This window comes from Paroedura picta, chromosome 5 (assembly GCF_049243985.1).
Source record: "Paroedura picta isolate Pp20150507F chromosome 5, Ppicta_v3.0, whole genome shotgun sequence".
Taxonomy (NCBI): domain Eukaryota; kingdom Metazoa; phylum Chordata; class Lepidosauria; order Squamata; family Gekkonidae; genus Paroedura; species Paroedura picta.
In genome coordinates, this window is record NC_135373.1 from 87,751,326 (window position 1) to 87,766,427 (window position 15,102).

General features: G+C 38.8%; 1 protein-coding gene across 9 annotated transcripts in view; it reads left to right on the forward strand.

Annotated features, from left to right (window-relative positions):
• ACSS3 (acyl-CoA synthetase short chain family member 3) overlaps positions 1 to 15,102 on the forward strand; it is a 69,199-nt gene that overhangs the window by 22,159 nt on the left and 31,938 nt on the right. For 7 of the 9 annotated variants that reach the window (XR_013231229.1, XM_077338937.1, XM_077338935.1 and 4 more), the window contains 6 exons: positions 3,031 to 3,165; positions 4,797 to 4,937; positions 6,556 to 6,636; positions 6,717 to 6,812; positions 10,898 to 11,049; positions 11,912 to 12,015. Coding sequence is in view for 8 of the 9 variants with exons in the window: in XM_077338937.1 (XP_077195052.1) it covers positions 3,031 to 3,165; positions 4,797 to 4,937; positions 6,556 to 6,636; positions 6,717 to 6,812; positions 10,898 to 11,049; positions 11,912 to 12,015 (709 nt within the window). In the remaining variant the exon portion in view is untranslated. Of the gene's footprint in view, positions 1 to 1,509; positions 1,531 to 3,030; positions 3,166 to 4,796; positions 4,938 to 6,555; positions 6,637 to 6,716; positions 6,813 to 10,897; positions 11,050 to 11,911; positions 12,016 to 15,102 lie in introns of those variants that run through there. The other 2 variants (XM_077338941.1, XM_077338942.1) reach the window with 2 other exon arrangements.

Consider the following 15,102-nt stretch of genomic DNA (forward strand, 5'->3'; position numbering starts at 1 on the left):
AAAATCTGTGTCAGATTCTTCACTGTTCTTTCTTCCTGCCTCTGTGCATATTGGAAATTCTTCAGATATGAACTTGTTTTAAAAGGTGATCACACTCCTAATCTTACCTAATGAAAAGAATTATTTCCCCATTTTGCTAACAGAATATCACATGCATTGTATCAGTGTGTTGTAGTTTATATCTTGAATTTTAAATAGTTCTGGGCATACTGCCTGCTACTTATAATTGTTAGTCTTGTCAGGTACTGGAAGTCTAAAAGGTGTTATAAAGTGAACAGTGATTAAAGACATAGTGTTGAAGCAAAGGTTTTTTCATTCTATCTGTTGCCTTAATGTGTCTTTAGTTTTTGCATGACTGTAGTTGAAAAATGCATCTCCTGATGCAGTTTTAATAATAGAATTAAAGCCCATTGTAGCTGATAAAACGGGCGCTAGCATGGAGGGGGGAGGAGGGGGAACATAGCAAAGAGAGATGGAGGTATTAAGGAAGATAGTGAATAAGAAACAGATATATATATAGAGAGAAAGGATGGAAAAGAGAAAGTAAGAAAGAGATAAGAAAAGAGCAATAGCAAGAAATGTCGGTAGAAGGAAAGAAAGAGATAGAAAGAAGAACAGAGACAAATATAGAGAGAGAGTGGGAAAGAAAGACAGAGAATTACAGAGAAAGAGATAATGAAAAGATAGAAATTAAGAGAGGGAGAGAAGTAAACCAAGAGGGAGAGGAAAAGAGAGAGATAGAGAGAAAGAAAAAGTGATAGAAAGAGATAAAGGGTGAGAGAGGGATAGAAAGAGAAAGAGAGGGAAAGACAGAGAAATATAAGGAGAGATGTATAAAGAGATTTAAAAAAAGAGAGAGGAGAGAGAGAGAAAATGGGGAAGGGCTGCTGCAGTGTCTTCCAGGCTAATGGTGCCTTTAAGACAAATAAAGTTGTACTCTGCATGAGCTTTCATGTACATGCATACTTTCTTAGATTCTTTATGTATTTGAAGACACCTGTGTGCACAAGACTTGACTGTGTTGTATGTTGATTCGTTTCATGAATCCCCCTATGATGTTGTATGTAAACCGCCCTGAGCCATAGTGAAGGGCGGTATAGAAATCAAATAAATAAATAATAAATTAATGAAGCTTATCCCCAGAATGAAACTTTGCTGGCCTTAGAGGTGCCACTGGACTCAAACATTGTTTTGTTGATTCAGTCCAACATGGCTACTCACCTGAATTTAAAATAGTAATTATTATTAATAATAATAGTAATAATTTTTATTTTTAACTCGCCTTTTGAAATGCTCAGGACAGGTGACAAGAGTAAATTCCTCATACAAGTTTTAAAAATTTTTAAAAATTACAATATACAAATGACCCTCTCTAAAATTTTCAGACAGGGGAGTCCCCTAGCAGGGTGCTGATCTGATGACCTCCTCCTCCTAACAGTGAGGCCAGTGGTTTCAGTGGATTTTATTGCGGGCCTCAAGTGTAAGCCTGGTGGAACATATTCTGATAACAAATTTACATAGCAACTACAAGTATGTTACCTTCCATGCTCTGGATTTAGGTGGCCAGTATTTTTTTTTCTGTTAAACACTTATTGCACCTTATATGGGAATCACCATGTCCTTTAAAATTACATGGAAGCCAGTTTGGTGTAGTGGTTAGGAGTGCAGACTTCTAATCTGGCGAGCTGGTTTCGATTCTGCACTCCCCCACATGCAGCCAGCTGGGTGACCTTGGACTCTCCACAGCATTGATAAAACTGTTCTGACTGAGCAGTAATATCAGGGCTCTCTCAGCCTCACCCACCTCACAGGGTGTCTGCTGTGGGGAGAGGAAAGGGAAGGCGAATGTAAGCCGCTTTGAGACTCCTTCGGGTAGAGAAAAGTAGCACATCATTAGGGGATAATTTGCGTGTTGTGTTTAGAGGTGAGATGGCAGCTGTCCTTATCCAGATCCACCACAATTCCAAAGAAAACAAGGAGGTGAATATAGTGGTTCCCTTCACATGATACAGATAATACATTTGTGGCGAGTGTTAGGTTGCATTCTTAGAAGTGCTGCTGGTTCCATACACAAGGCCATCTCACTAATGCATGGATGAGAAAGTGGTGCCAGGAGGAAGAGTTTAGACTTGGGAACTTTCTGGGGCAATGTAACTGTTGGGATGTAGGTTCAGGAGGGGCAAAAGGAAATACTACCGTACACAGATAATGATTAAAATGCGGAATTCACTGCCAGAGGATGTAGTGATGGCGACAGGTATGATGATGATAGCCATTCAGTCGTGTCCGACACTTGGTGATCCTATGGCTCAGCTGTCTCCATGTCTTCTGATCATAAGTATAAACAACTTTAAGCAGGGATTAGATAAGAGTCATGGAGGATAAGTCTATCAATAGCTACTAGCCATGGTGATTAAGGGGAACCTGCACATGGAGAGACACTAATTCTCTGAATCCCAGAGCCAGGAGGCAACATCAGGGTAAGGCCCCAGCCTCTCCCATGAGCCGCTGCCAGCATGGCTCTTCTTATGTTCTTATTAAGGGCTCTAATGAATTGATCACTGGCAAAAAAGAAGTACTGCTAAGTGTATATTAAGACTGCTAAGTACATACTAAAACAGGTGAGAAATATCTTCCTTCTCTCTACTCTTTATACATGATTTCATACTCCACCCACATAACTATATAAGGTATAATTTTTTAAAATGCTGAGTTGATAAGAAAAATCTGAGTAGAGGGAAAAAGTTATTTCTCACTTATTTTATGAATTCTGCATTATAGAAGGCAGGTGTGATTCCCCAAAATTAATAGGCTTTGTTTTACATGTGTTTATGTATGTGATTAGAAAGTGGGATACATTCATTATCCCAATCCAGAATTAAATTGAGAAACAGGACAGCTATATTGAATCTATGTTCTTGTATAGTATTACTTAAACATTTCACCAACATTGTCAGTTGCATCTTTACTATTCTCCCCCCCCCCCAGAAAATAATGTTTTAATGTATAATCCTTGTTTATGTCTTTCAGCCCAAACTCATTGTAACATCAACTTTTGGAGTAGAACCTGGGCGGAAAGTGGAATATGTACCACTTTTAGAAAAAGCATTGCAGATGATAGAACATCAGCCTGACAGAGTTCTGATTTACAGCCGCCCTAAAATGGTAGATTTACAGTTAATACTTTTCTCTTTGTTTTTGAATTTTAATTGGAATATTTCATTATATGACTTAAAAACATTTAATTTTTTTAGTTTTGGATTTGAATGCCTTTATTGGGGAGAAAGAAATAAGAATATAATTATATTATAATAAAGATATAAAATGGTACAGAAAAGAAAAGGGGGTTGTATAAGACAATATAATTAGTTGAAATGTTCTTTACACTATATAGTATATTAAACAAAGAAAAATGTTCTCCCCAGCATTTTCTTCCTCATAATCTTTGCAGCAATCCTTGCTTCGATTATTGTAAACGATCCATTTTACCACTGTTTTATTGTTAGATTAGATATTAACTATGTCAAAGTCCATAAAAATAAGAAAATCCATTAGATATTAAAGATACAAGTTAAAATCACAGATGTAATTCAGATTTGCTTCTGTATACATCTATGTTCAACTTGTATTCTCATTCTGCTCTAACAAAATATTACATTCACTATATAATAAGGCACTTATCCTTCTGTATTTATCCCCTGCTTTCATTGTAAAGTTTTCATTTCTCCTTAAACTTCAAAAGTGATCTATTTTTCAAGTATATCAGTTTCACCATTACTGTATACTCAGCCAATGTATTATTTCATTTTTCTAAACTTGTACAGACATCAAATTTGCAGTGTAAATAACTCTAGCTGCTGTCACCATGTTTTCAAATATTTCTTTGAAAACATTTGGTAGTTCAGTAGGCAATATATTCCTAATAAAAGATTCTTGGCTTCCTTAGGGAATTTAACTTTTAATATATTCTGCATTTCCCATATATTTCCTTCCAATTTTTTTTTGCTTTTTGCAGGTCCACCACATATGATAAAAAGTTCTGTCTATTTCTTGACATTTCCAACATTTTCCTTTTTAATTTTAATCTGTTTTTTTCAGTGTTCTTTGGGATAATTTTTTCACATTTTATCTTGGCTTCTGGCCAGCTGTGAATTTGATTTCTTCCCCCCATAATTGTTTTCACTGGTAAATGATTATTTATTCATTAAAATTCTGCATCCATTTAATGACAATTTTTAAACTTGTTCTTCTGTTTCAAATTGAAGCAATATCTTATATATCTACCATAATAAAGGATCTTTTGTTGTGTAATTATCTTGAAATATTTTAAAACTTATTTTTGTTTTCTTGCCATTTGATATAATTTTTTAATCTGCCTTTGACAATCTAGTAAAAAATTTCTTTTATATATATGGTTAACATTTGAAATACAAACATTATTTTTGGCAGTACATTCATTTTGATTGCTGAGATTCTTCTCAGACAGGAAATTTAAATTTTTTTCCATGTGGGTAAATCTGCTTGTATCAATTTCCAAGTCTTCTGATCATTATTTTTAAAAAACATTGCAGCAGCTATTGTGCATTGTATTCTTTGTGATATCTTCTAGTTGCAGCAAGATCCTTCTGGTTTGGTTATTTAAAGTATGGCATTTTGTAATGTTCAAAATAGCTGTTAAAACCCTTGTTATGACCCTTGATAGATTTGATGTCTCCATTTGGAAGATTAGTTGAATGTTTTTTTAGCCATTGTTTTCATAAAACTACAGTTGCAGTATCGTATCCTTCATTGCATAGGGAACTGTCCCTCTTACCCAAGGACGAGACATTGACTGGCAAGAAGAAATGGCAAACACAAAGTCATGTGACTGCGTCCCTGTTCTTTCAGATCACCCGCTTTATATTCTTTATACATCTGGAACAACTGGCACACCAAAGGTAGGCACTGTCTTTCAGTGTAAGTCTCTGTGACCAAATTATGTGTTATTCCACATGAGAGAACATTTAATTAAAAGGCTGAAAATGTTTTCCCAAAGCTTATTACTAATAGAAGATTAACATGGTTGGAACTGACATTAATGACATTAGGTCATATTTCATTACTCTTAATTTACTCTGAAATATTTTGTGAGTGAACATTTGAGGCATGAGTATTTCCTGTCTGTAAACTATTTCCAGCCTACAGTTTGATCTTGTATGGAACACCTTGAAGATTCCAGCTAGTCTAGTTTAGTTGTGATATTCAGATTTTATTCATTCCCCTAGACTAGACGACATCATATGACTATATATTGTGCTAGATGTGGGTAACATCAAGGATCTAAATTCCTGTGTGAAAATGGCATATGTATGACATTAAGTGTACTATAAATGGAAAATCTCACAAGTTATATGTATAACAAAAGAATCTCACAAGTTAATGATAAGAAAGATGAATGGTTAGGTTTAATGGTTAGTTCTTCCCCAGCTTGCTAAGAACTTGAGTAGGCTGAATAAGAATGAGAAGGAAAAGAGATAGTAAGCTATTCATGAAGAAAGACTGAGAATTCCTGTAGATGTTAATAGTAAGTGTAAGTTACTTGAAGTGCAATTTACTCATCTGTCTGATGAAGGTTTTTTGTGCTATTTGAAGGAGATCTTATTCAGGGGAGCTGATCAGATTTTAGATATGGAAATTGCTTGTGTGTATCCTTTGTATGAGTTTCATTTTTTGCTATTAGGGTGGTTTCCAAAATTGGCAGTTTATACCAGTTCCCTCTTCCCGCTGCTGCTGATCCTCACAGAAGTTCTCCTATCCCTCAGGGCTGGGGTGGGAAGGGAATAGACAGGCAAGTTCTGTACCCCTGATGGAAATTTAATCTGACTGGACTCAGTCCTTACAAAGAATCTATGTCTGTCAAATATGAAAGTTCCTCATTGATATATTTGGGTGGATATATTTAGGCAGGTCATAGACTACAAAGATTAAGGAATTATCTGAAGGAAAGGAAAGTAGGTTTTTTCCCGTGATGTAGTGATCTTGGCAGACCAGTAGTGTAGACTTCACAGTTCATGCTGCTTCCTTGAATGGATCTGTGGAAACCGAAAGTGTAGAAACAGTATTCCTGTTGCCTGGAATTCTGTCTTTCTGTGCGTATCTTCTGCACCATTTAGGCTGAGAAATACTGTTTTTCATTCAGTTACCTGAAGCATCAAATAGCTCCTGTAAGTATATTTTATGTATACAAAAGGGTCAGTGGCCTCAGTTTACTGCATTACTTTAGTTATGACAAAAAGGAATAAGATTTCATTTCAGCATATTTTCCAGGGCAAGAAATATCAAAACCTGTCAGCTTTTATTTTCATAGCAAAGGATTTTGGTTCTCAGAACTGCAGAAAATAAGCCCCACAGTGGAGTCTCTTATAGGCTCTGAGATTTCTCCCCTAGGTCCTAGGGGGAGAAGTAGTAATTGCCTTTGCAAATTAAATTATAATAACTGTAATTTCCACGATGAGAAGAGGTTTCAATGCATATTTATTCACAATTGATCTTAATTTCAAATTGCTTCTCACTTAGGGTGTTGTTAGACCAACAGGTGGCTATGCAGTTATGTTAAATTGGACCATGTCTGCTGTTTATGGACTTCGACCAAAAGAGGTAATTTGAATTTGTATGCTACTTTATCATAATGGGGATTTGATCTGGATGTTCTATTGCTAATTTTTTTTTAATTATAGGTTTGGTGGGCAGCTTCCGATTTAGGCTGGGTAGTTGGCCATTCTTACATTTGTTATGGACCTCTGCTACATGGGAATACAACTGTTTTATATGAGGTAAGTGCTTGTTTTAATACTTGGTCATCACTTTTTCAAGTTTTAGAGATAAGCTAGTGCTCTTAAAAGTGTGCATCATGTAACTTGCTAAACATATCTCAGTGTATAGTACAGTACTACATAACTGTATGATACTTTAGGAAAGAAGGCAAATAGATATAACGGCAATCATTGTATGGGTACATGTGTATAAACATAAACAGAAGATCAACTCCACTATCCTTGAAGAGGGCTACTTTGATTACTCCAGAAGCAGGGTTGAGGTACTTGTGTTCACTGTCCCCAAGACTCTCTATGAGAATCCAGTTTCATTTGGAATCCCTGGCTAAAAAACATAAGAGATATAAGTACAAGAAGAGAAAGGAGGTGGTACCCAAACTGACATGGAATTATCAAGCCATAACATCATTCTAGTCCTTATGCATACACTCTCACTTGGCCCCAGTTGTGGGTTCCTTTTTGGAGGCAAGCGACGATCCGGCTAATATCCTGGTGGGACAACAGCCACCGGATCCATGGCCTTCTTTGTTATGGCACCCTTAGGAACCACTGCGACATTCATATTATAGGTTCCCATCTTATTTAAATAGATGGACAGAAGATCAGCCACATATGTTAAAAGGCTACTTAGAATTCTATCTGGAGACGGTTCCTTTCTGATTTCCATATTGCGAACCAGAATAAGAGGTTTCTTCAGGTTCTCACTGCAACTCCAAGGCCACTTTGGAACCATCACCTGTCTATATCGTAGGGGATCCAACTCTGTTTTCACCCAGCGAGGACCTAGGGGAGCAGATGCTTCAAATAGCAAAAGCCCTAGTTATAGATGTGTCTGTGTCTGATAATCATCCAAAGGACAAGATCTTAACGCTGAAAGGTCTGTTAGATCTCATGGTTCTGGTCTGGCAAAAATCATCTTTCACTCAAGCAATGCCTCAAAAATTCAAGAACTTTTACAGAGAAAGACAGGACTTCTTATCACCCATCCTCCTCTGTCCTTGTTGATTATTGAGGAAATGCAAGTGTGCCCATGTCCAGACCAACCATCCTCGGTTGACAAAGACATCATTTAGACACCATAGCAGCAAATGTTATTCATCATCTGCTCTTAATTTTCACATAGACCATTATGGGGGTACATCAGCTTTTTCTTTAGGAGAGTCTTTCTCAATATTTAGAGAAACTCCCAGAAGAATCTAAGTCTTTTGACAAAGTTCATCCAATCCAAGGCAATTCAACTGTCAAAGCAAGAGATAAATGCTGGCAAACATTCTAAAGAGGTGGCAGTAAGGGCAATGACTTTTGATGTACTCAGAGGGCACTCTTGGTTGCGCAGTACTGCCCTAGCAAATGAGAAGTGAAGTAGAATGGAATATCTCCCTTTGAGGGGGGGTCTACATTCTCACAGTCTACTGATGAGTTTCTGACTAAGATAAAGAAGAATAGGCAGACATCCAGATCTCTGTCTTCCCCGCCGTTCTGTCTGGGAAACAGCACTTTTCACAAAGGTTTTGTGTCCCTCTTGTATAAGGACCAGAGGCAGTACCATCAACCATCGTTTTCATATCCTCAATATCAGTTCCAATCAGCAACTTTTCAGCAGAAAAAGAGTACACCACAACCAAGAGCCCCTCAACAGTTTCCCAAAAGAATAATTCTTTACAGGTCCCCAGAGCCAGCAACAGATGAAACTCTGATTATCCACCCCTGTTACTGATAAACCCAATGTTCCGATAGGTTAGTCCAATTCTTAGAGGCCTGGTCTTACATTACTTCTGATAGTTGGGTATTATCTATTGTTAAGGATGGTTATAGATTAGAGTTTCTTTTGCAACCCCATTGTTATGCAGCCTCAACTGCTGTGGATAACCTTTATTCTGAACTTAAGTTAGAGGAGCTCCTTAATAAGGGGGCAGTGGAGTAGGTTACTGAAGGACTTCATTCCAAGGGTTTCTTTTATAAGGTTTTGCTTAGTGGCTAAGAGGGATGGTGGGCATCGGCATATTTTTGACCTTAAAGGTAAAGGTATCCCCTGTGCAAGCACCAGGTCATGTCTGACCCTTGGGGTGATGCCCTCCAGCGTTTTAGAAAGTTAAAAGTTTCAAAATTCAGAATCATTTCACTTTCTTCTGTTATTGAATTCCTCCCCCCTGGTGTTTGGTTTGTGGTTCTTGATTTTAAAGACCCTTATTTCCACATTTCTGTCCACCAGACTCACAGGAAGTTCCTACATTTCAGGCAAGGTTCCCAAATGTTCCAGTATACTTCTCTCCTGCTTGGGCTTGCCACAGCACCTACTGCATGGCGGTGGAAGGAAGGGGAGGGAACTTAAGTGCATGGCAGTTGTGGCAGCATATTTATGTACATGTGACTGCTTTATATTCCTATATGGGGGTGTCTTGCCATTGGAGCACATATTGCAGTTGGTCAGAAAAACTGTGTGAGCAATGGTTCCATAGTGGGCAGTAGTGAATAGTGATTGGCCATGCTTTAAACTGATTGGACCATTTAAATGACCCAATAGCAGGATTGATCCTGTGTGCAAACCAATACAGTTACAAGTCCCTGATGTTTGAATCTCAGTTCCTGCTCTGCAGTTCTGCTAGGCCACATACACAACCAGTGGGGTGCTCCTTTTCTGGAGTTTTTAAGCTTGAAAGGAAATATCTACAGCCAGTCTGTGCAAGTGCAGTCCTCATGTGTCTCTGCACAGAAGATGCCAATGAATAGCAGTAACAGGTAAGTGCAATTCTGTTTTATTCTAGTTAAATAAATATTAAGTAAAGGTAAAGGTATCCCCTGTGCAAGCACCGAGTCATGTCTGACCCTTGGGGTGACGCCCTCTAGCGTTTTCATGGCAGACTCAATACGGGGTGGTTTGCCAGTGCCTTCCCCAGTCATGACCGTTTACCCCCCAGCAGCAAGCTGGGTACTCATTTTACCGACCTCGGAAGGATGGAAGGCTGAGTCAACCTTGAGCCGGCTGCTGGGATTGAACTCCCAACCTCATGGGCAAAGCTTTCAGACAGCTGCCTTACCACTCTGCGCCCCAAGAGGCTCATTAAATAAATATTACATCTGGTTAATTCTCTTTGTCATATTTGTGATATGGTTTTGAGGCACAGGAAGCCATAGCTTTTTAAGGAGATGCTGCTGTCTGACAGCCAAGCCCAGCGGTGAGACATTTTAATTCTTTATTCATTCCTCATTGTGTTGCCCTTGTTTGGTAAGAAACTCATAAATAGCCAAGTGGGATTTTTTTAATACTCTCCATGTAATAAACAAGTATTTTATTAGTTGTTCCTGCTCAGAATTCATGACTGAGAGAAGGGAAGCGTGCCCTTGAAGCTGGAGAGCTGAATAAGAGAACCAGTTCTTCTATTCTTTTATTATGTGAGAGGTATAACAAATTTCCCACTGGCTATTTATGCAGTCTGGCAGTGCAGGGTCTCACAATGAGGAAGTACAACAAACTCCAACTTGGATATTGATACAGTAACTTGCATGGAAAATGGTCACTGTGATCCATGTCAAGTATGTGGAGAAACAATAAATCCTTATTCCCTGTGAGATATGTGTCAAAACTCTGACCACCTGATGTTGTTAGAGCTTGGAAGGGTTGAGAATTGGATGGGAGACCACCAAGGAAGATGGGGTTGCCATATAGAGGAAGGCAATGACAAACTGCCTCTTCTGGTCTCTTGCCTTGAAAACCCCATGGTCTTAGGGTCACCACAAGTCAGTTGCAACTTGACAGAACACAATTGTTATTAATTATGGCACTGACTTTGGCATTCCTTGCTGAAGATATTGCCTATTTCTCAACAGCAGTGTCTTAAACCTTTGACACACACATTTGAAATATTGGGTTCTCTGTATATCAATGTGTTTTGCAGTGTACTGTGAGGCAGAGCTGAGGTGTTAAAGGTAGTGCAAAGAAGTAATGTTCTCATATTCATACAGAGGCATTGCTTGAACATGCTGCTCACAAGTCAGTATACCACTGTTACATTCATAGCTTGAAGTATGAGAGAATCGTGGAACATTTTTACCCAGTGACAGTTTTAAAACAAATCTTTCCATAGGGGAAGCCTGTGGGAACTCCGGATGCTGGTGCTTATTTCCGTGTGCTGGCAGAACATGGAGTCGCTGCCCTTTTTACGGCCCCAACTGCGATCAGAGCCATCCGTCAGCAGGACTCCGAGGCAACCTTGGGGAAGCAGTACAATCTGACAAAGTGAGCTTAAGTTGTAGCAGAAGTTTACTTGCTGTTTGAAACAAGGACAAAGATGATTATATAGTGAATTGAGCGAGCTACAAAGGTGCTAAAACACCTGATAACTTTCAGATTGGAGTACATGCATTCATATTAAGTCAGTTCGTTTGTTCATTCATTTGTTTGTTTGTTCATTTGTTCATTCATTCATTCTCTTAGATTTTTATACCGCTCAGGGCTGTTTACATGAAGTGTCTTGTGTACTGGTATTTCTTCAAATTTCTTGCTGGCGCAACTGCTGTTTCCAACTCCAGAATTGTTAAAGCCAACACAATGTAGTGGTCAAGAAGATGACCAAGTAAGATTGGGAAGACCCAGGTCTAATTATCTACTCAGCTGTGAAGCTTGCTATGTGGCCTTGGACCAGATGCTGCCATTTTAATCTCCCTCAAGGAATTTTGAGGATAAAAATGGGGGGGGGGGAGAATGACGAGTGCTGCCCTGAACATCCTGGAGGAAAGAAGGATAAACATTTTAAAATAAAGAGATAAAAAAAATTCTTTTGAAAAATCATGAATTCCAAGAAAACTAGGTGCTCCTAAATTTCCTTACCCTGACCATAGACAAACAACTGAACTGGGGGAACTAGTATTTTATTGATTATGATATATCTCTGACAAGACCAAACCCAATTTGCCACAGTTTCCACTCTACTGGCAGGCTCCATATTTGACAAAAATCTTTTATCAGATTTCTGATCCATTTTTCAGTCGTAATCAGCTCTGCTCTGCATTTATCTCCTTTATCTGAGAAAGATAAACTATAAATGCTATCAGTAAATAAATATTGAAGAATAATTTGAAAATAATCCTGTTTAATGTAGGTTTCGAACATTGTTTGTAGCTGGCGAGCGGTGCGATGTCGATACATTAGAATGGTGCAAAAAAATCTTCAAGGTGCCAGTTTTGGATCACTGGTGGCAAACAGGTAACTGCCATACAATTTCTTTTTTTATAAGATAAAGCAGTTGTTACCTTCTCCTTGATTGAACTTTGTTTCATAAGTAAGTTAACAGTTATGGCTCCTTAGGCTCATGTGAATGTATTCGACCGGTCTATGGCTATAATGAATAAATCATTCATTTTCAATATGTAGTTGGGACAGAGTATGGCGGGCAGGTTCTTGCCTTCCTGTAGTCCCTCCAACTTCATTTGTCTCATCAGCAGGCAGATGCTTTCAAAGAAGTGTTAATTTTTTATGGTTGTCAGGATTTATCATTTAAGGAAGCAATTTTTCTGTAAATAAACCAAAAGACGTTATCTGTCTATACCAGTGGTTCTTAACCTTTAATCCACTTTTACTCATCAAGTACACATTACTTCGAATGCTCCACAAGCTACATGTAAAAAACCAGGCAATTAGAACAGCACTCCAGACAAGGAAACTATATTTATACTAGTAATTAAGCCCGCTATAAAAAAATACAGTGGGTGCTAGCCGTTCCCAACGGCCCTGGCAGCGCTGCCTGGGCTGGCCCCCCCCGAACTCCCCACCTCCACGGAGAAAGCCTCCCCAGGGCCGGGGGAGGGTGATCGCGAGCTCTGCAGCGAGTCCTGGCTCTCCTGCTTGAGCCTTTCCTTGCCCTAGTATCTCAGGCCTGCTTGTCTCGCTCTGCTTGCTGTGGCCCATCATGACTCACCAGTCTCAACAAGATTGTAGTTGGTGGACATCTCTTGCCACTACCCTTCTATTTTGAGTCAGGAAGTGGCTTAACCATGCATGGAGACTCCATTAGGTTTATGGAGCTGGCTTTACCTATAGAACCACTGCTGAAGCTTACTATATCCTGGTGAGAGCTGAAGGGCAACTGAAACAGCAGCTGGTTTCATGACACTAGGACATGCCTGGTTAATAGAGGAAGTTCTTCTGCATCCCCTGTTACTTATCTTTACTCCTTTTTTCACAGAAACAGAGCTACAGTGGTAAATTCTGCAGACTGCTAGATAAACTCCTTAAGTAACTATACACACGTACATAAGTGCCTTTGAGTTGCAACTTACTTATGGCGACCCCAGCAAGGTTTTACAAGACAAGAAGAAGAGCTGGTTTGCCAATGTCTTCTGTAGAGTCTTTATTAGTGGTCTCCCAGTGAAATACCAACCCCATTTAGCTTCCAGTCTGACAAGATCAGGCTATGTCAAGCTGCCTTCCCTCCCTTGGCACTTTGAATAGCCTGATATGTGTTCTTTACGCATGCAGGCTCTGTCCTTCTCTCCAAATGAATTTTGTTGGCCACAAATAACAAGCATTGTCCCCTCAATGTTTCTTTGTAATTGTGTTTCTTCCTTATGCAGAGAAGTGTCCCATAGGAAAATCAGCATGGCTCAGTGAGAGTGAGCACAGAGTCTGTGATGTGAAGAAAATGTTTCAGAATTCTTTGGCTTTTATTTGAAAAGTGGTAGTAAAATTTGGTCCAGGTGTTATTATGTGGACATTGTAGCCACTTGCTCAGAGTGCAAAAAACACTTTGCAGTGCTTGCTTCATATCCTTATTATTGATCTGAAGAGCTCCTCTCACTAACTCCCATTCCTTGTGTTCTGTTTACTTCATGTCTGTTCCACTTTTCTCCCCCGTGGGGACCCAAAGTGGCTTACAGCATCCTCCCCTTTTGATCCTCACAACAACCCTTTGTGGTAGATTAGGCTAAGGGAGAGGGAGAGGGCCAAAGGCCCTCCAGAAAGCTTCCATGGCAAAGTGTGGCTTGAAATCTGGGTTTCCCAGATCCTGGTATCTGACCATTACACAGCTGGGGCATCTGATTTCCTACATCCACTGCATCTGCATCTAGGCAGATGTTTTATGTGTATTAAACATGCATCAGGCATCTTTCTCACTTCCTCTGTTTAATCTTGGAGCTGTGCCTTGACTGTTTCTCTTCATGCAGTTGTTCTGACTGAAGACACAGGAACTGCAAGTTCAGACATGGTGCTGATCACAAAGTTATTTTAGGATATGCTGGAAGAATTAGATGGGAAGGGAGGGGACTAAATTTCATTTATATAAGTGAGAGAAGCTGTGACTGCCTCTGGATTTATATTTCTCTATGAAAAAATGTTACAGGTTGGCTGATGTCATTCGTGTTGCTTAGCAACAGCCTTTTCTAGTTCAGAGACTAGAGCCCTCATTAGGGTAAAGTAGATGGCTTTACTGGTGATTTGAGAATAGGGAACTGAGAGTTAAGCCCCATGAATCTCTTTTATAGAATGAATAATCCTTTACAAGACTTAAGGCAGCCATGATGATGCTTTCGTTGGAGAAAGAGCAAAAACCGTTTATAAAACGCTAATCTCTGCTGTAAATCATTGTTACCTAAATAAAATGGTATCAGACTAATCAGTTGCTTCCATGTTTAAATTATTATGAGTACTAAAGCAAAGATAACATGTTTCTGAAATGTTTGAATTCTAAATGGTTAGCACTGAGATGTGTAATTCTTTTTGGTAACAATTTATGTCTGTTTCCTCAATTCTAAGATCTGGAGTTAAGCAGCAAATAAAATGCTTGGGCTAAATTTAAATAGGATGATGCACTTTTGTAAAGTGCATGTTTGCTTTAAAAAACTTTTTATTGTCTGTGGTTTCAGATGTGTTAGGAGTGATTTCCAAAGTGTTTTTCCCTCCTTAACCTCTGCATAAAGTAAAAGTTTGGCAAGTGTGGTTTCTCTTGCATGTGATGTGGAATAATCTGGCAGATTTTCATACCATGTGATTTGAAGTCTTGTATACTGTGGAACATGGGATGGGTCTGTTTGTGCTAGGAAAGTCAGGTGTCCATTTAGAAATGAAGGAAATAAAATTGCCATTTCAACTTTTTGAATTAATGCAGAATAATTCATGTCAACCTACTTTTGCAGCTTCTGTTTTGTGAAGGTTTGGCAGAATTTAAGATTGGAAGTGGAATGTAAACAGCTTTTTAAGATTTCCCTATAATCACAGATTGTATGCAGCATTTTTAACAGTAAATGATTCCACAAAATTAGACTGTAGTATTTGCTCAGATTAAATTTATTGTAA